At 37.9% G+C, this 20,938-nt stretch overlaps 1 protein-coding gene across 20 annotated transcripts in view; it reads left to right on the forward strand.

Moving 5' to 3' along the window:
• MAST2 (microtubule associated serine/threonine kinase 2) overlaps positions 1 to 20,938 on the forward strand; it is a 352,010-nt gene that overhangs the window by 300,119 nt on the left and 30,953 nt on the right. For all 20 annotated transcript variants that reach the window (XM_036893065.2, XM_036893061.2, XM_036893059.2 and 17 more), the window contains one exon: positions 19,838 to 19,913. In XM_036893065.2, coding sequence (XP_036748960.2) covers positions 19,838 to 19,913 — 76 coding nt within the window. The remainder of the gene's footprint in view (positions 1 to 19,837; positions 19,914 to 20,938) is intronic.

Consider the following 20,938-nt stretch of genomic DNA (forward strand, 5'->3'; position numbering starts at 1 on the left):
GAGCTGAGGTCACTGAATTGAGTCCTTTTCTAATATAAGTGTTGAGTGATGTAATGTTATTCTAAGAACTGCTTTGTTAGCAATTTCTGATGTTTCTTATATTTTTATTTTTATTTAGTTCAAAATACTTTTCTAATTTACCTTTTGTTTCATCTTAGACTGACAAATTATTCAGAAGTGTGTTGTTTAGTTTCCAAATATTTGGAGATTTTTCAGAAAGCTTTTTTTGTTGATTTCTTATTCAATTTCATTGTAGTTGGAGAATCATACTTTCTATGTCTTGAATTCTTTGAAATCTACTGGACCTTGTATTATGGTCCAGAATATGATCTTTCTTAGTATATGTTCCATGTTCATGTAAAAAGAACATATATTCTGCTGTTTTTTGAATTTATAATTGTATTCTATGTGTCAATTAGGTCAAATTAGTTGATACTATTAGGTGTTCTTCTAGGTGTATTTTCAGGTGTTCTTTATCCTTACTGATTTGTCTCTTCTCATTTATTTATTTAATCATTTATATCAGTATGGACCAACAGACATTTATTTCATAGTATAGATTATAATCTATTAATACTTTATTTTATTGTTCAGATTGTTCCAGCTTTGGCCATTAGGAAATCTTGCTTTTGGCTCCTTTTCCCCTTTGACATAACCTCATCAGTGTGGTTTTTTGTTTGTTTCTTGGTTTCTTTATTTTCTGGCACTATAGGATGTTCCAGGCTCATCTTGTATATTTGTGACCCCAGTAATATTCCGCTAGTTACCTCTAGAATTATTCTAGGAATAGCCATTTCTCCAAGGAGTTCTTTTTATTGGAGAATAGTATTGGAAACCGAGATCTAGGTACTAAATATGTTCATTGCTACTGAAGTGTTTTTTCTTTTAGAGCCTCTTAAATATAGTAGTAGTGTGTATACAAACTTGTGTATGTAGCATTTACACATATCTATAAATGTTTCTCTATGTAACCATCTCTATTAAACATGAGATCCTACTGAGGTCTCCAAATCTAATCCATTATCACATGGATCATTTTAGTTTCATCTCCTTACTATCTGTACATTTCTACTCTAGCAGTTAGATACCTGGTTCCCACCATCCTCCATCCATACACTTAATTATTCAGTTCCATTGTACATGTCTGGCAATGTCAGAATTGTTAACCCATACTCCCTTGGGAAACAACTTTATTGAGTTGAGCACTGTCTGATATGTAGTTCTCTTTGCATTTAGTCTTACTTCATGCGTTTCCAAAGTTTCTTAAGTCAGCACTTTTCATTCCACCCCCTTCAATGAAGTTATTTCATGCATTTATAATACAGTTAGATTCTCTTGTCACCGTCTACATTCTTCCCTGGGATCTTCCGACCTCATAAATTTTATTTTAAATTTGCATACATTACTCTTTGTGTTGTAAAGTTCTGCAGGTTTTAACAAATGCATATTGTTTTTTATCCACCACTACAGTATCATACAGAATAATTTCATTGCAGTAAAAGTGTTTGATTGCACAATGTTTCACCTGTTTGTCCCTCATCCCTCTGCCCCACCCCAGCAACCACTGAGCTTTTTACTGTTCCGTAGTTTTGCCTTTATAGAATGTCATATAATTGGAATCATAAAATACATAGCTTTTTCAGATTGGCTTCTTTCACTCTAATAGGCATTTAAGTTCCCTCCGTGTCCTTTCATGGCTCAATAGCTCATATCTTTTTAGTGCTGAATAATATTCCATTTTCTATATATACCACAGTTTATCCATCTGCTAACTGAAGGACATCTTACTTGCTTCTAAGTTTGGCAATTATGAGTAAAGCTGCTATAAACATCTGTGTGCAAGCTTTTGTGTGGACGAAAATTTTCAACTCAATTGAGTAGTTCAGTTGCTGCATTGTATAATAAGACTATGTTTAGCATTGTAAGAAACTGCCAGGATGGAGGAAGATTCAAGATGGTGGCATGAGACGTGAGACAGAGAACTCCTCCCAAAACCACAAATAATACGAAAATATAGTTAATACAACTAACCCTACAACAACAGGAAAGAAGGCTGAACCAGACTGCATACAGACCTCATGAACAGAGCAGACCTCACAAAACAGGGTAACATACCAAAGCTTTGACATGGCAGGACCCAAGCCCTTCCACCACCCAAGCTCACTGGCGGGAAGAAGAGAAACGGAGCAGGAAGGGGTTGGAAGCCTGGGACTGCTGAACACTTAGCCCTAGAGATCTGCTTTGTAACCTACATTGTGTCATTGTGTCATGCTCTGGAGGTTGGGGAGCTGTGACAGGTGGAGTGCTTGAGAGACTGAGACTCCAGCCATTTGTGGAGGATGGGATCCATATCTGGCTGCCCTGGGACAAAGGAAAGGCAGGTGGTCTGAGAGGCTTCCTAGCAGCAAGAGGGCTGTTGAAGGGGTAGGGTTTGCATGGAGCTTGCTGCATGGGAGAAGGGAGAGGTGGACAAGGTTGGCTGGGTGCACTCTGCCCAGCAGGTTGGGAACGTTGAGGAGCTTCAGTTGCTCCATCCCACTGTCTGCCTACTCAGCTCCAAGGGCCCCCACTGTAACATGCTGCCTGCTGAGCATTTCTCCTGGCCTGATGGCACTGGATTGCAAACTAGCAGTCCCTGTGCTGGCATCAGGCCAGCCAGAGGGAGGCCCCACCTACAACAGCTAGAGACGCAAAGCACAGAGGCTTACACATCTGTGCTCATCCCACTGGCTCTGATACTGGAGACAGGCACTGCAGATGAGAATCAGGAAGCAGATCTTTCCTCCCCCCAGGCACTATCTCCGCTCCCCTACAATGCGTAACCTTACTCTAGGGGCTGAGCAGCTCCAGAGACTAGAGCTTCTGGACACTAGAGGGCAACACATAGAAGTATGAAATGTCAAAAGAACCTGGTTCAGACCAAAATCTCAGAAACCCCAGAAAAAGGTCCAAATGAAACTGAACTCACCAATGTTCCTGAAAGAGTTCAAAATAAAAATCATAAACATGCTTATGGAGATATAGAAAAATTTCAAGAAGTTAGGGATGAATTTAAGACGGAGATTCAATCATTAAGAAATTCCATATCTGAAATGAAACATACAATGGAGGGATTTAAAAGCAGGTAGTAGAAGAGACGATAAATGGAATAGAAATTAGAGAAGAGGAATTACAAAGTAGCTGAGGTACAGACATGAAAAAGAATCTCTAAGAATGAAAGAATATTGAGAGAACTGTGTGACCAATCCAAATGGAACAATATTCACATTATAGGGATACAAGAAGAAGAAGAAGAAGAGATAAAAATGGATAGAAAGTGTCATTGAGGAGGTAATTGCTGAAAACTTCCCCAGTCTGGGGAAGGAGATAGCCTCTCAAGCCATGGAGGTGCACAGATCTCCCAACACAAGGGACCCAAGGAAGACAACATCAAAACATATAATAATGAAAATGGCAAAGATCAACGATAAAAGCAGCTAGGGAGAGAAAAAAGATCACCTACAAAGGAAACCCATCAGGCTATCATCAGATTCCTCAACAGAAACCTTACAGGCCAGAAGGGAGTGGCATGATATATTTAGTGCAATGACGCAGAAGGGCCTCAAAACAAAAACACTCTATGCAGCAAGGTTATCATTTAAATTTGAAGGAGGGATTAAACAGTTTTCAGATAAGCAGAAACTGAGAGAATTTACCTCCCAAAAACCACGTCTACAGTGCATTTTAGAGGGACTCCTGAAGATGGAAGTATTTCTAAGGCTAAATAGATGTCACCCAAGGGATAGACAGAATACAGAATAGGATTCATAACATACAAAGAATGGAGGAGGAAAACGGAGGAAAAAAAATAAAAAGAACCTTTTGGTTGTGTTTGTAATAGCATACAAAGTGAGTGAAATTACACTGTTAGATAGTAAGGGAATTACCCTTCAACCTTTGGTAACCACAAATCTAAACCCTGCAATGGCAATAAGTACATACCTGTCGATAATCACCCTAAATGTAAATGGCCTGAATGCACCAATCAAAAGACATAAGAGTCACTGAATGGATAAAAAAACAAGACCCATCTATGTGCTGCCTACAAAAAACCCACTTCAAACTCAAAGACATATACAGACTGAAAGTAAAGGGATGTAAAAAGAGATTTCATGCAAACAATAGGGACAAAAAAGCAGGAGTTGCAGTACTTGTATCAGATAAAATAAACTTCAAAACAAAGAAAGTAACAAGAGACAAAGAAAGACATTACATAATGAAAAAGGGGTCAGTCCAACAAGAGGATATAAGTATTATAAATATCTATGCACCCAACACAGGATCACCTACCTATGTGAAACAAATACTAACATTAAAGGGGGAAATAGAATGCAATGCATTCATTTTAGGAGACTTCAACACACCACTCACTCCAAAGGACAGATCAACCAGACAGAAAATAAGTAAAGAGACAGAGGCACTGAACAACACATTAGAACAGATGGACCTAACAGACATCTGCAGAACACTCCATCCAAAAGCAACAGGATCACATTCTTCTCAAGTGCACATGAAACATTTTCCAGAATAGATCATATACTAGTCCACAAAAAGAACTGCAGTAAATTCAAAAAGATTGAAATTGTACCAACCAGCTTCTCAGATCACAAAGGTATGAAACTAGAAATAAATTACACAAAGAAAACAAAAAAGCCCACAAACACATGGAGGCTTAACAACATGCCCATAAATAATCAATGGATCAATGACCAAATAAAAACAGATCAAGCAATATATGGAGACAAATGACAACAATAATTCAATAACACAAAATCTCTGGGACGCAGCAAAGGCCATGCTAAGAAGGATATATATTGCAATACAGCCCTACCTCAGGAAGGAAGAACAATTCCAAATAAACAGTCTAAACTCACAATTAATGAAACTAGAAGAGGAAGAACAAATGAGGCCCAAACCCAGTATAAGGAGGGACATAATAAAGATTAAAGCAGAGATAAGTAAAAAGGAGAAGAATAAAACAACAGGAAAGAATCAATGAAAGCATGAGCTGGTTCTTTGAGAACACAAACAAAATATATAAACCCATAGCCAGACTTATGAAGGAAAAATGAGTCTACACACATAAACAGACTCAGAAATGAGAAAGGAGAACAATACAGACACCACAGAAATACAAAGAATTATGTGAGAATACTATGAAAAATTATGTGGTAACAAACTGGATAACCTAGAAGAAATGGACAACTTTCTAGAAAAATACAGTCTTCCAAGGCTGACCCACACCGAAACAGAAAATCTAAGCAGACCAATTCCCAGCAAAGAAATTGAATTGGTAATCGAAAAACTACCTAAGAACAAAATCCCTGAACCAGATGGTTTCACTGCTGAATTTTATCAAATACTTAGTGAAGAACTAATACCATTCTCCTTAAAGTTTTCCAAAAAGTAGAAGAGGAGGGAATATTCCCAGGCTCATTCTACAAGGCCAACATCACTCTAATACTAAAACCAGGCAAAGACACCACAAAAAAAGAAAATTACAGACCAATATCCCTGATGAACGTAGATGCAAAAATACTCAACAAAATATTAGCAAACTGAATTCAAAAATACATGAAAAAGAACATCCATCACTATCAAATGGGATTCATCCCAGGGATGCAAGGATGGTACAACATTCGAAAATCCATCAACATCATCCACCACATCAACGAAAAGAAGGATAAAAACCACATGATCATGTCTAGATGCTGAAAAAGCTTTCGACAAAATTCTACATCCATTCATGATAAAAACTCAACAAAAAGGGTATGGAGGGCAAGTACCTCAGCATAATAAAGGCCATATATGACAAACCCACAACCAACATCATACTTAACAGCGAGAAGCTGAAAGCTTTCCCTTTAAGATCGGAACAAAATAAGGATGCCCACTCTCCCCACTGTTATTCAACATAGTACTGGAAGTCCTAGCCACGGCAATCAGACAAAACAAAGAAATAAAAGGCATCCAGATTGGCAAGGAATAAGTCAAACTGTCCCTGTTTGCAGATGACATAATATTGTACATAAAAAACCTAAAGAATCCACTCCAAAACTACTAGATCTAATATCTGAATTCAGCAAAGTTGCAGGATATAAAATTAATATGCAGAAATCTGTTGCATTCCTATACACTAATGGTGAACTAGCAGAAAGAGAAATCAGAACAATTCCATTCACAATTGTATCAAAAAGAATAAAATACCTAGGAATAAACTAATCAAGGAAGTGAAAGACTTATACTCTGAAAACTAGAAGACACTCATTAGAGAAATTAAAGAAGAAACCAATAAATGGAAACACAGCCCATGCTCATGGATAGGAAGAATTAATATTGTCAAAATGGTCATCCTGCCTAAAGCAATCTACAGATTCAATGCAATCCCTATCAAAATATGAACAGCATTCTTCAATGAACTAGAGCAAATATTTCTAAAATTCATTAGCCAAAGCTATCGTGAGTAGGAAGAATAAAACTTTGGGAATTACACTCCCTGACTTCATGTTCTACTACAAAGCCACAGTAATTTGGTACTGGCGCAAGAACTGACACATAGAACAATGGAACAGACTAGAGAGCCCAGATATAAATCCAAGCATATATGGTCAATTGATATACCATAAAGGAGCCATGGATATGCAATGAGGAAATGACAGCCTCTTCAACAGCTGATGTTGGCAAAACTGGACAGCTACATGTAAGAGAGTGAAACTGGATTATTGTCTAACCCCATACACAAAACTATACTCAAAATGGATCAAAGACCTGAATGTAAGTCGTGAAACCATAGAACTCTTAGAAAAAAACATAGACAAAAATCTCTTGGACATAAACATGAGCAACATCTTCATGAACATATCTCCCTGGGAAGGGAAACAAAAGCAAAAATGAACAAGTGGGACGATATCAAACTAAAAAGCTTCTGTACTGCAAAGGACGCCATCAGTAGGACAAAAAGACATGCTGCAGTATAGGAGAATATATTCATAAATGACACCTGATAATGGGTTGACATCCAAATTATATAAAGAGCTTACCTCAACAAACAAAAAGCAAATAATCCAATCAAAAAATGGGCAGAGGATGTGAACAGACTCTTCTCCAAAGAAGAAATTCAGATGGCCAACAGGCACATGAAAAGATGTTCCACATTGCTAATCATCAGAGAAATGCAAATTAAAACCACAATGAGATATCACCTCACACCAGTTAGGATGGTCACCATCCAAAAGACAAAAAACAACAAATGTTGGTGAGGATGTGGAGAAAGGGGAACCCTCCTACATTGCTGGTGGGAATGTAAATTAGTTCAACCATTGTGGAAAGCAGTCTGGACGTCCCTCAAAAAACTCAAACTAGAAATACTATTTGACTCAGGAATTCCACTCCTAGGAATATACCCTAAGAATGCAGGAGGCCAGTTTGAAAAAGACATATTCACCCCTGTGTTTATTGTAGCACTATTTACAATAGCCAAGAAATGGAAGCAACCTAAGTGTTGATCAGTAGATGAATAGACAAAGAAGGTGTGGTACATATACACAATGGAATATTATTCAGCCATAAGAAGAAAACAAATCCTACCATTTGCAACTACATGGATGGAGCTAGAGGGTATTATGCTCAGTGAAATAAGCCAGGTGGAGAAAGACAAGTATCAAATGATTTCACTCATCTGTGGAGTATTAGAACAAAGAAAAAACTGAAGGAACAAAACAACAGCAGACTCACAGAACCCAGGAATATACTAACAGTTCCTAAAGGGAAAGGGACTGGGAACGTTAGGTGGGAAGGGAGGGATAAGGGGGTAAAGGGAGCATTAAGATTAGCACACATAATGTAGTTTGGGGGGAGGGACATGGGAAAGGCAGTATAACACAGAGAAGACAAGTAATGATTCTATAGCATGTTACTACGCTAATGAACATTGATTGTAGTGGGATATGTGGTGGGGACTTGATAATAGGGGGAGTCTAGTAACTATAATGTTCAAGTAATTATGCATTAATGATACCAAAATGAAATAAAATAAAAAGAAACTGCCAAAGTGTCTTCCAAAGTGGTGATACCATTTTACATTCCCATCAAGAATGAATAAGAGTTTCTGTCTTTCCACATCCTCACTGGCATTATATACTGTCCATTTTTTAGCCATTCTCATAGGTATGTGTGAGTATCCATTATTGTTTTAATTTGCAATTCCTTATGACAGATCTAGTTGAGCAACTTTTCATATACTTGTTTGCCATCTGTATGTCTTCTTTGGTGAGATTTCTGTTCATATCTTTTCCCCTTTTAAAATTGGATTTTTTTCTTATTGTTGAGGCTCAGAGTTTTTTGTACATTTTTATACAAGTATTTTATATTTTCTTCCAGTCTGTGGCTTTTTTATTCTGTTAGCACTGTCTTTTGTGGAGCAGAAGTTTTTAATTTTATGTAGTCCAGCTTTTCAATTTTTTCCTTTCATGGATTGTGCATTTGGTTTCCTATCTAAAACTTCATCAAGAAAACCAAGGTCACCTTGATTTTTCTCCTATTATCTTCTGGAAGTTTTATTGTTTTGTGTCTTACATTTAGGAAAATGGTATATTAGAATCATTTACGTGATCTATGTTGAGTTAATTTTTGCGAAAAGTTGTGTCTAGGTTCAATTTTTTTTTTTTTTTGCATATAGACATCCAGTTGTTCTAGCATCACTTGTTGAAAACATTATCCTTTCTTCATTGATGTCTATGTTCCTTTGTTGTGTATCAATTGAGTATAGTTGTATTTGTTTCTGGATACTCTATTCTGTTCTATTGATCTATGTGCCTATTCTTTCACTAATACCGCACTATCTGATCACTGTAGCTTTATACTGACTTTGGAAGTCAAGTAATGTTAGTCTTCCGACTTTGTTCTTCAGTATTGAGTTGGTTATTCTGGTTATTTTGCCTTTCTGTGTGAATTTTAGAATCTGTCAGTATTCATAAACTAGATTGCTGGTATTTTTTTTGAAATTGCATTGAATCTATATTTCAAGCTGGGAAGAATTGGCATCTTAACAACATTAAATCTTCCAATCATGAACATGCAGTGTCACTTCCTATCTTAGGTCTTTGGTTCTTTCATCAGAGTTTTATGATTTACAGCATATAGTAAGCATTACATTTTTTATGTTAATGTTAATTGTATTGTGTTTAATTTCAGTTGCCAGTTCATTGCTGTTATAAAGGAAAGCAGTTAACTTGTCTCTTCGCCTTATATTCCACAACTTTGTTGTAATTGCTTATTAGTTCCTTTTTTCTTTTGCCTTTTTCCTTTTTTTGGTTGATTTTTACATCTCTATTTAGGCAATCCTCATATCATCTGGAAACAGTTTTATTTCTTCCTCCTCAGTTTATTTACCTTTTATTTCCTTTTCCTGTCTTACTGCATTAGCTAGGACTTCCAGTGTAATATTTAATAGGTGTGGTAAAAAGGGACATCCTTGCCTTGTTCCCAATCCTACAGGAAAAGCATCCAGTTTCTCACTCTTAAGTCTCCTGTTAGCAATATATCTTCTGTAGATGTTCTTGATCATCTTGAGGAAGTTCCCCTCTATTCCTAGTTTACTGAGAGTTTTTATCAGGAATGGGTGTTAGGTTTTTGTCAATGCTTTTCTGTATCAATTGATGAATTTTTTTTTTCTCTTTCGTTCATGTGGTAAGATCGTTTTGGCTTTCAAATGTTAGCCTTGCCACCTGGAGTAAATTCCACTTGGTTGTGATACATAATTTTTAATACATTATTGAATTTTGTATTTCTATGTTTGTTGAGGATTTGCATCTGTGTTCATAAGAGATATAGTCATAGATATGACTATAAAGTTATAACTTTCCTTTCTGAAAGGTAATGTTTTTAACTGGTTTTGTTATTATGGTACTACTAGCCTCATGAAGTAAGTTAGGAAGTGTTCTGCTTTTATTGAAAGAAATTGTACAGATTTGGTATCAGCTTTTCCTTGAGTATTTGGTAGAATTGATCAGTACAACATTTAAGACTGAGGTTTTCTTTTTTCAAAGACTATTAACACTTATTCAGTTTCTTTTTTTTTTCTGAAAGCCCTTTTAATTGGGGCTTTTAGACTATTTACATTTACTGTTGTTGATATGACTTGGTTTGAATCTATCATCTTCCTGTTTGTTTTCTGTCTCATCTATTTTTTATTTGTTTTTTTTTGCTTTATTTAGGGTTGAGTGTTTTTTATGATTCAATTTTATATGTTATTGCCTTATCAGGTATAACTTTGTTATTTAGTGTTTGTATTTGCATATATAGTAATATATCTCTTATTACAAGAAATTTGTCCCCTATATATACCACTTCACATGTAGTATAAGAATACTACTGTTATGTTTTTCCCTCCCCAGCCTTTATTTTTTTCAACCTTTTTATTCTCATATATGTTATAAACCCACACCGCCTTATTATTATTATTAACAGTTTGTTATTTTTTAAAGATATTAAAATAGTAATTTAAAAATCCTATATATTTTCCCATGCAGTTAAGTTTTCTACTGGTCTTCATATTTCCACTTGGTATCACCTTCCTTCTTCCTAAAGGACATTTGTAAAAACACTTCTTTTTGTGCAGTCTGCTGTTGAGGATTTTATTTGGCTTATTTATTTTAAAAGATATTTATTTTACCTTTGTTCTTTAAAAATATTTTCACTGGAGCAATGACTTTTGATCCTAATTATTCAGAATTAGGCCAAACTTTACAAGTTATGGGCACACTCCTCCACAAAACTATCATTATTTAGAAACTAAACGCAAGCTTAGGGGTTCCCAGGCCACATATAATAACTCTGACCAACTGGATATAAATTCAAGGGTTCCCACTTACCACTTCAGGCTCAATAATTCACTAGAATGACTCACAGAGCTCAGGAAAACACTATACTTACAAATGTACCCTTGTTATAGCAAAAGGATGTAAATCAGAAGTAGCCAAAAAAAGAGACTTATTGGGCAAGGTTTGAGAGAGTCCTACATGTGAAGATTCCAGTGCCTTCTACCACAGAAGTCTGGATGTGTCACTCTCTGAGCACACTGATGTGTAACAATATGCGAAGTATTATTAACCTCTGTTCGTCGGAGTCCAGACGAATATCAAATGGCCTAAAGTCCCAACCCTCTAATTACATGGCTGGTCTTTCTGGCATGGCCAGGCCCCTTCCTGAGTCATCTCATACACATAAATAATCAGGCCCCCCTCTGAACACGAAGACATCGCTTTCACTGGGGAAATTCCAACAACTTAAAAGCTCATTCCAAGGAAGTGGAGACAAAGGCCACCAAATTCTTTATTACACAATACCTGGGTATAGAATTCTGGGTTCGTATAGTTTGTTTTTCTTCCTCGAATTTAAAGACATTGCTCCATTGTCTTACATTTTTGTCAATGAGAAATCTACACGAGTCCTTATCTCTTTTTTTTGTATCATTAATGTACAATTACATGAGCTACATTATGGTTACTAGACTCCCCTCATTATCAAGTCCCCACCACATACCCCATTACAGTCACTGTCCATCAGCCTAGTGAGATGCTATAGAATCACTACTTGTCTTCTCTGTGTTGCACTGATTTCCCCCTGTCCCACCCCCACGTTATGTGTGCTAATCGTAATGCCCCTTTTTCCCCCTTGTCCGTCCTTTCCCACCCATCCTCCTCAGTCCCTTTCCCTTTGGTAACTGTTAGTCCATTCTTGGGTTCTCTGAGTCTACTGTTGTTTTGTTCATTCAGTTTTTTCTTTGTTCTTATACTCCACAGATGAGTGAAATCATTTGATACTTGTCTTTCTCCACCTGGCTTATTTCACTGAGCATGATATCCTCTAGCTATATCAATGTTGTTGCAAATAATAGGATTTGTTTTCTTCTTATGGCTGAATAATATTCCATTGTATATATGTACCACATCTTCTTTGTCCATTCATCTACTGATGGACACTTAGGTTGCTTCCATTTCTTGGCTATTGTAAATAGTGCTGTGATAAACATAGGGGTGCATATGTCTTTTTTGAACTGAGCTCCTGCATTCTTAGAGTAAATTCCTAGGAGTGGAATTCCTGGGTCAAATGGTATTTTTCTTTTGAGTTTTTTGAGGGACGTCCAGACTGCTTTCCACAATGGTTGAACTAAGTTACATTCCCACCAGCAGTGTAGGAGGGATCCCCTTTCTCCACATCCTCACCAACATTTGTTATTTGTCTTTTGGATGTTGGCCATCCTTACTGGCATGAGGTGATATCTCACTGTGGTTTTAATTTGCATTTCTCTGATGATTAGCAATGTGGAGCATCTTTTCATGTGTCCATTGGCCATCTGAATTTCTGCTTTGGAGAAGTGTCTGTTGAGATCTTCTGTCTTTTTGTTTGTTGAGGTATGTGAGCTCTTTATATATTTTGAATAACAACCTTTTATCAGATATGCTTTTTTGCTTTTTGTTGAGGTACATGAGCTCTTTATATATTTTGAATGACAACCTTTATCAGATATGCCATTTATGAATATATTCTCTGATACATTAGGATGCCTTTTTGTTCTATTGATGGTGTCCTTTGCTGTACAGAAGCTTTTCAACTTGATGTAGTCCCACTTGTTCATTTTTGCTTTTGTTTCCCTTCTACGGCGAGGAATGTTTATTAAGAAGTTACTCATTTTTATGTCCAAGAGATTTTTGCCTATGTTTTTTTCTAAGAGTTCTATGGTTTCATGACTTACATTCAGGTCTTTGATCCATTTTGAATTTAGTTTTGTGTATGGGGTTAGACAATAATCCAGTTTCACTCTCTTACATGTAGCTGTCCAGTTTTGCCAACACCAGCTGTTGAAGAGGCTGTCATTTCCCCATTGTATATCCATGGCTCCTTTATCATGTATTAATTGACCATATATGCATGGGTTAATACTTGGATTCTCTAGTCGGTTCCACTGGTCTATGGCTCTGTTCTTGTGCCAGTACCAAATTGTCTTAATTACTGTGGCTCTGTGGTAGAGCTTGAAGTTGGGAAGGGGGATCCCTCCCTGCTTTATTCTTCCTTCTCAGGATTGCTTTGGCTACTGGGGATTTTTGTGGTTCCATATGAATTTTAGAACTATTTGTTCCAGTTCATTGAAGAATCTGTCCGTATTTTGAGAGGGATTGCATTGAATCTGCAGATTGCTTTAGGCAGGATGGCCATTTTGACAGTATTAATTCTTCCTACCCAAGAGCATGGGATGAATTCCCATTTATTACTTCCCTCTTTAATTTCTCTTAAGAGTGTCTTACAGTTTTCAGTGTATAGGTCTTTCCCTCCTTGGTTAGGTTTACTCATATGTATTTTATTCTTTTTGATGCAAATGTGAATGGAATTGTTTTCCTGATTTCTCTTTCTGCTAGTTCATCGTTAGTGTATACGAATGCAACAGATCTCTGTGTATTAATTTTGTATCCTGCAACTTTGCTGACTTCAGATAGTAGTTCTAGTACTTTTGGAGTGGATTCTTTAGGGTTTTTTATGTACAATATCATGTCATCTGCAAGTCGTGACAATTTGACTTCCTTACCAATCTGGTTGCCTTTCATTTCTTTGTTTTGTCTGATTGCCGTGGCTAGGACCTCCAGTACTGTGTTGAATAAATGTGGGGAGAGTGGGCATCCCTGTCTTGTTCCCGATCTTAGGTGAAAAGCTTTCAGCTTCTCAGTGTTAAGTAAGATGTTGGCTGTGGGTTTGTCATGTATTGCCTTGATTATGTTGAGGTACTTGTCCTCTATACGCATTTTGTTGAGAATTTTTATCATGAATGGATGTTGAATTTTGTTGAATGCTTTTTCAGCATCTATGGAGATGATCATGTGGTTTTTATCCTCCTTTTTGTAGATGTGGTCGATTATGTTGATGGATTTTCGAATGTTGTACCATCCTGGCATCACTGAGATGAATCCTACTTGATCATGGTATATGATACTCTTGATGTATTTTTGAATTCGGTTTGCTAATATTTTGTTGAGTATTTTTGCATATATCTTCATCAGGGATATAGGTCTGTAATTTTCTTCTTTTGTGGCGTCTTTGCCTCATTTTGGTATTAGAGTGATGCTGGCTTCATAGAATGAGTTTGGAAATATTCCCTTCTCTTCTATTTTTTGAAAAACTTTATGGAGAATGGGTATTATGTCTTCTCTAAATGATAAACTTCAGTGGTGAATCCATCTGGCCCAGGGGCTTGTTCTTGAGTAGTTTTTTGATTACCGATTCAATTTCATTGCTGGTAATTGGTCTATTTAGATTTTCTGTTTCTTCCTTGGACAGCCTTGGACGGTTGTATTTTTCTAGAAAGTTATCCATTTCTTCTAGGTTATCGAGCTTGTTAACATACATATTTTCATAGTATTCTCTGATAATTCTTTGTATTTCTGTGGGGTTCATAATGATTTTTCCTTTCTCATTTCTGATTCTGTTCATGTGTGTAGATTCTCTTTTTCTCTTAATAAGTCTGGCTAGGGGCTTATCTATTTTGTTTATTTTCTCAGAGAACCAGCTCTTGGTTTCATTGATTTTCTTCTATTGTTTTCTTGTTCTCAATTTTATTTATTCCTTCTCTGATCTTTATTGTGTCCCTCTTTCTGCTGCCTTTGGGCCTCATTTGTTCTTCTTTTTCCAGTTTCAATAATTGTAACTTTAGACTATTCATTTGGGATTGTTCTTCCTACTTTAAATAGGCTTGGACTGCTATATACTTTCCTCTTAGAACTGCCTTCTCTGTGTTCCACAGAAGTTGGGGCATTATGCTGTTGTTTTCATTTGTCTCCATATATTGCTTGATCTGTGTTTTAATTTGGTCATTGACCCTTTGATTATTTAGGAGCATGTTGTTAAGCCTCCATGTGATTGTGAGCCTTTTTGTTTTCTTTGTACAATTTATTTCTAGTTTTATACCTTTGTGATCTGAGAAGTTGGTTGGTAGAATTTCAATCTTTTTTAATTTACTGAGGCTCTTTTTGTGGCCTAGTATGTGGTCTATTCTAGAAAATGTTTCATGTGCACTTGAGAAGAATGTGTATCCTGCTGATTTTGGGTGTAGAGTTCTGTAGATGTCTGTTAGGTCCACCTGTTCTAGTATGTTGTTTAGTGCCTCTGTGTCCTTACTTATTTTCTGTCTGGTGGATCTATCCTTTGTAGTGAGTTGTTTGTTGAAGTCTCCTAAAATAAATGCAGTGCATTGTATTTCTTCCTTTAATTCTGTTAGTATTTGTTTCACATGTTAGTGCTCCTATGTTGGGTGTATATATATATATATTGATAATGGTATATCCTCTTGTTGGACTGACTCCTTTATCATTATGTAATGTCCTTCTTTGTCTATTGTTACTTGTTTTGTTTTGAAGTCTATTTTGTCTGATATAAGTACTGCAACACCTGCATTTTTCTCCCTGTTTGCATGAAATATCTTTTTCTATCCCTTGACTTTTAGTCTGTGCATGTCTTTGGGTTTGAGGTGAGTCTCTTGCAAGCAACATGTAGATGGGTCTTGCTCTTTTATCCTTTCTATTACTCTGTGTCTTGATTGGTGCATTCAGTCCATTTACATTTAGGGTGATTATCGAAAGATATGTACTAATTGCTATTGCAGGCTTTGGATTTGTGGTTATCAAAGGTTCAGGGGTAGCTTCTTTACTATCTGAGCATCTAACTCTAAGTCACTTATTATCCTATTATAAACACAATCTGATGATTCTTTATTTCTCTCCCTTCTTTTTTTCCCTCCTCCATTCTTTGTATGTTAGGTATTTTATTCTGTACTTCTTTTGTTTTTCCCTTGACTGCTTTTGTGCTTATCTGATTTTATTTTTTGCCTTTAGTTAGTATTTGGTTGATCTGATTTCTTTGCTGTGATTTTATTTTCTCTGTTGACATCTATTTAACCTTAGGAGTACTCCCATCTAAAGCAGTCCCTTTAAAATACCCTATAGAGGTGGTTTATGGGAGGCAAATTCCCTCAATTTTTGCTTATCTGGAAGTTATTTAATCCCTCCTTCAAATTTAAATGATAGTCTTGCTGAATACAATATTCTTGGTTCAAGGCCCTTCTGTTTCATTGCATTAAATATATTATGCCAGTCCCTCTGGCCTGTAAGGTTTCTCCTGAGAAGTCTGATGATAGCTTGATGGGTTTTCCTTTGTAGGTGATGTTTTTTCTCTCTCTGACTTCCTTTAATACCTGGTCCTTGTCTTTGATCTTTGCCATTTTAATTATTAAATCTCTTGGTGTTGTCCTCCTTGGGGTCCCTTGTGTTGGGAGATCTGTGGTCTTCCATGTTCTGAGAGACTATTTCATTCCCCATATTGGGGATGTTTTCAGCAATTATTTCTTCAAAGACACTTTCTGTCCCTTTTTCTCTCTTCTTCTGGTACCCATATTTTGCATATATTTTTCTATTTGGATTGGTCTCACAGTTCTCTTAATATTCTTTTATTCCTAGAGATACTTTTGTCTCTCTCTGCCTCAGCTTCTCTGTATTCCTGTTCTCTGATTTCTGTTCCATTAACAGTCTCTGCACCTCATCCATTCTGCTCTTGAGTCCTTCCATTTTCATTTCTGTTACCTCCCTCTGGGCTTCTTCCCTTAGCTCTTGCATATTTCTCTTCAGCTCCATCATAATCATGGTTATGACTTTTATTTTGAATTCTTTTTCAGGAAGTTTGGTTATATCTATCTCGCTATGCCCTGTATCTGGTGTTGTTTGAGTGATTTTGTACTGGACCAAGTTCTTCTGCCTTTTTGTGGTGACAGAAGTGATTGTTGGGATGTGGTGTGTGTGTCAGCTGGGAGAACAAAGTCCCTTCCTGCTTGCTTGTTGCCTTCTCTGCTGCCTCTGCCAGTTACCTGCACACAGGGAGCAGTCTCTGGGTTAATTCCCTGAGCTGCTTTAGACACGTTGCCCCTCAGGATGGCCTAGGGCATTGCCCGGGGTCCCAGGCGCATTGCATGTGTTCTCCTTCGTGCCTTCCGTATTTTGCACCAGCTTCCTCTGTCCTGGGCAGCTGTGTGCTTGCGGCAGCCTCTGGGTCTGGCCCAGTTAGCTGCGCACTGGGAGAAGACTCTGTATGGTTGCTGTGGGTGGGGCTGCTCCCAGCTGCTCTTCAGCAGTGGTGGGTCATCTGGTTTGCTTACAGTGCTAGCAGGGTGGTGGTGGGAATGAACAGTAGGCTCCTTGTCACCATGAGGGGCTTCGGAGCTGGTTGCCACCCACGGGGTTAGGGCACCTGAAGTTCCTTAAGATTCCCAGCCTGCTGGACTGAATGTGCCAGGACGATTTTGTCCACCTGTTAAACCCTTGTCCCTTTAAGATTTTTAATGTGCCCACTTTTCTTTTTTCCCAGAGGAGCCGGCTGTGGGGACCCGCTCGCAGTCTCCATCTTGGATTTTACTTTTATGCTTCTGTAATATCCAGTACACCATGCAATGTGTGTCTGTGCTCCCGGTGCAGATTACTAGGGCTCGTTATTTAGCAGTCCTGTGCTTCCACTCCCTCCCCACTCTGATTCTTTTCCTCTCTCCAGTGATCTGGGGTTGTGGGAGTGCTCGGGTCCTGCTGTATCACAGCTTTGTATCTTACCCTTTTTGTGAGATGCTGAGTTTTCACAGATATACTTGTAGCCTGGCTGTTGTACTCTATCTTCTGGTCTCTCTTTTAGGAATAGTTGTATTTGCTGTATTTTCAAAATATGTATGATTTGGGAGGAGATTTCTGCCACCCTACACACGCCACCATCTTGAGCACCTCACTCCTGTAATCCTTATCTTTTTTCCTATGTATATAACGTGTCTTCCCCCCCACCTACCCCCACCCAACTGCTTTGAAGATTTTTCTTTTTGTCATGAGTTTTGAGCAATTTAATTAAAATGTAATTTTGTATAGTTACTTCCTCTTTCTCATGCTTAGGGTTCTTGGAGATTCTTGGATTTGTGGGTTTATATTTTTTTCTATCAAATTTGGAAAAATTTCAGCCATTATTTCTTCAGATATGTTTTCTGTATCCCCTCTGTCTTCTCTTTTAAGGATTATTAGACTGTTTGAAGTTTTCTCACTGCTCAGTGATACTGTTTTGGTGTATTTGTTTTTGGCAGGTTTTTTCCCCCTTAGTGTTTGTTATTTCTGACATGTGTGTGTTCTGTTAATCCTTAGCTTTAAAACCAGCACCATACTTGGTCCTTGTAGGCCAGTCATTGTAGGATACTCATGTCCAGGGATTCCCTTGAGGTTTTAGCTGCATGTGTTTGGAAATCATCAAAGGGCATCTAGCTTTTACATGTCAAAGATCAAACTGAATGTACTTTTTAATATTTGAGATGACACTATGTAAAAAGAACAGAGACTTTTAAAAAAGGGGTGGTTGATGATTCTGAGGAATCGTGATCCTTATGAAGTGCTGGCTGAGGAAACAACTGCTCCAGATTACTTTTCTCATACCTTGGTGGCCTGTAGTAGCCAGGAGATGGAAATAGATCGTAAGTGCTAGCCCTAGACACAGAGCACAGAAAACCCAGAGTTGGTACAAGGTTGAGAGCAGATCTACTGCATAAGGTTGTGCACCTCACTGAGGCTTCCAGTCAGGGGGATGAGTGAAAGCTAAAATGCCTCTTTCTAACTAGTTCTTCCAAAGAGAGTGCTTTTATATAACTGATAGAGTAGTGCTGCATAGGGTAGTGGGACATTGTTTGAGAGACTGGTTTTTTTCCTAGATCAGTACAGAAAGACACTAAGTGCTATCTAGGCCCTGTTGGGTGGAGATAATGGGAAACAACTAGGCAGCTTGATGGCACAACCTATCCAAGAAGCCAGGGCATACCAACTATCAGCCCCCTGGGTAACTGCAATTCCTCGTAGCCAGTGTTGATTCACAGAAGTGAGCACAGAAGTGGGGAGGTTGGCAGGGATTGGCACAGTGGTCAGCACATCATGGAGTATAATACTTGTGTTGACCTGGCCTTTTACGTAGAGACACATTGACAGCTTCTGCAAGGTTAGGGGCTTCTAAAACCAGTCCCCAGCTGTAAGTTAGACCTGAGAGTTATAGCAGGCTTAGGTTCAAGAACTGTTAAGACAAGTGCAAAGGTAAGGGCACAGTTTTGTTCAAAGCTTCTGAGCTGTAAGTTAGCAAGTTACAAGGGAACATTTGAAAACTAATAAAGAAACATAGATAATTCCTATAGTGTGAGGTTGGGAGTGCTTTGTAGACTTGAGGGCCTTGTTTATGACTATTTTAAGGAATACTGCTATCCTAAGTCCCCACCTGAGAACTTCAGTTTCCCTTAAGTACACGTATTTCTGGGTTAGCCTCTTGGATGCAGTGTGCAGAGATCTATGTGCAAGAGACTTTTGGACCCCGGAATCCTGTTGCCCTTTGAGAAATGTTTGAGCATTTGACTGTGCCACCTGCACTGATTGAGTTCTTCAAGGCTTTGGAAAGTTGAGATGACTCCACTAGGCAGATTGGAGCCTGGGGTGTTCTTAGGAGGGCAGGATTGGCAAGTTGCTGCTGGATTTAGATTGGATGTCTGAAAGACATAGATGGTGATAAGCAACTTGGAAACAAGAGAGAAACCTCTGGGCTGCCAAACTTTACAAAGAGAGAATCACTAAACCAATGGTGGGCCTGAAAAAATAACCGTATGTGCTAATTGCCAAGCTAGGGGAAGATTTCTTCCGTAAAGGTCACTTCAACCCTTCTCAGAAACAAATCTCACAGAGGGTTTCTTTTCCTTTCCCATCCACAGGTAACAGTCCTTTGGATAGCCCCCGGAATTTCTCTCCAAATGCACCTGCTCACTTTTCCTTTGTTCCTGCCCGTAGGTAAGTTAGAAAACTTCTAACTAAATGTGTGGTACTTGCATAAAGGTCAGTTAAAGGCCAGCTTCCTCCTCTGAGTCATTGCCCTTCCAAGTATTTTACCTTGGGCTACCAGCCATCAAAATTCCTTCCCTCTGAACATAATCATCTTGTTTAAGTTTTGTTTTCTAGGTGCCCCAGGCATTTGGGTTGGAATGTTTGAATGGGGGAATAGATGATAGAAGTGGGTTTATCTCTATAATCCTAAATATAAATTCCTGGTTTCCTGAGGGTGTGTTCCAAAAGATTATACTCTCAATCGAGAGTTATCCTAGTGTAATCAATGAGAAAGTGGCCTCTTCTCACAGGAGGGCCCAAACTTCTCTTACCTCTCTAACTCAGCTAGTTCCAAGGAGCCAGAAGGGGCCTTGTATGCATCTCTACTTGGGCATAGAGACTACAGGGTCTTCGTTTACTCTCCCATAAATTTAGAAAGTTTTGTAAGAGCCATTCTTACATTCCTTCTCACATTTCATTCCTCTCTGGAAATGATTTAAACTTATCTCTCGCCCATGGTAGCAATCCAGACAGCTCAGCCCATTGCCAGGGTTTCACCTGGCCTCTGGGAAAGTACCAAGCTGACTGAGATGAGCCCATCCAAAATACATACCAAGTTTCCATAAACAAATGATTTACTTTTCAGAACATTTTCTAAAAATCTTTCTTGGCAGAGTTCATGTTCTTTGACTTTATTTATAAAAAATACTTTGGGTTACAGTCAGTCTTTGGCATTAGGCCTCCAAAAAAATCACGACTCCAGTTTTGGAACCTTTAATGGGTAGAGAATAATAGATAAAACTTGAAACCAGAGCAGTTTCTATACTTAAACTAAATTTTTAAAGAGATAACAGAGCAAATTCTTTGAAACAGTGTTAGCTCACTATTCAAATGACAACCCAGAAGAAATCCATCCCCTTCCTATCCAAGATTCTATGTAGCTGAAAAGGACATGGACAAGTTGGGAGAAGATGATGTCTGACTTGGGTGCC

The sequence above is a fragment of the Manis pentadactyla genome, chromosome 4 (assembly GCF_030020395.1).
Source record: "Manis pentadactyla isolate mManPen7 chromosome 4, mManPen7.hap1, whole genome shotgun sequence".
In the NCBI taxonomy this organism is placed as follows: domain Eukaryota; kingdom Metazoa; phylum Chordata; class Mammalia; order Pholidota; family Manidae; genus Manis; species Manis pentadactyla.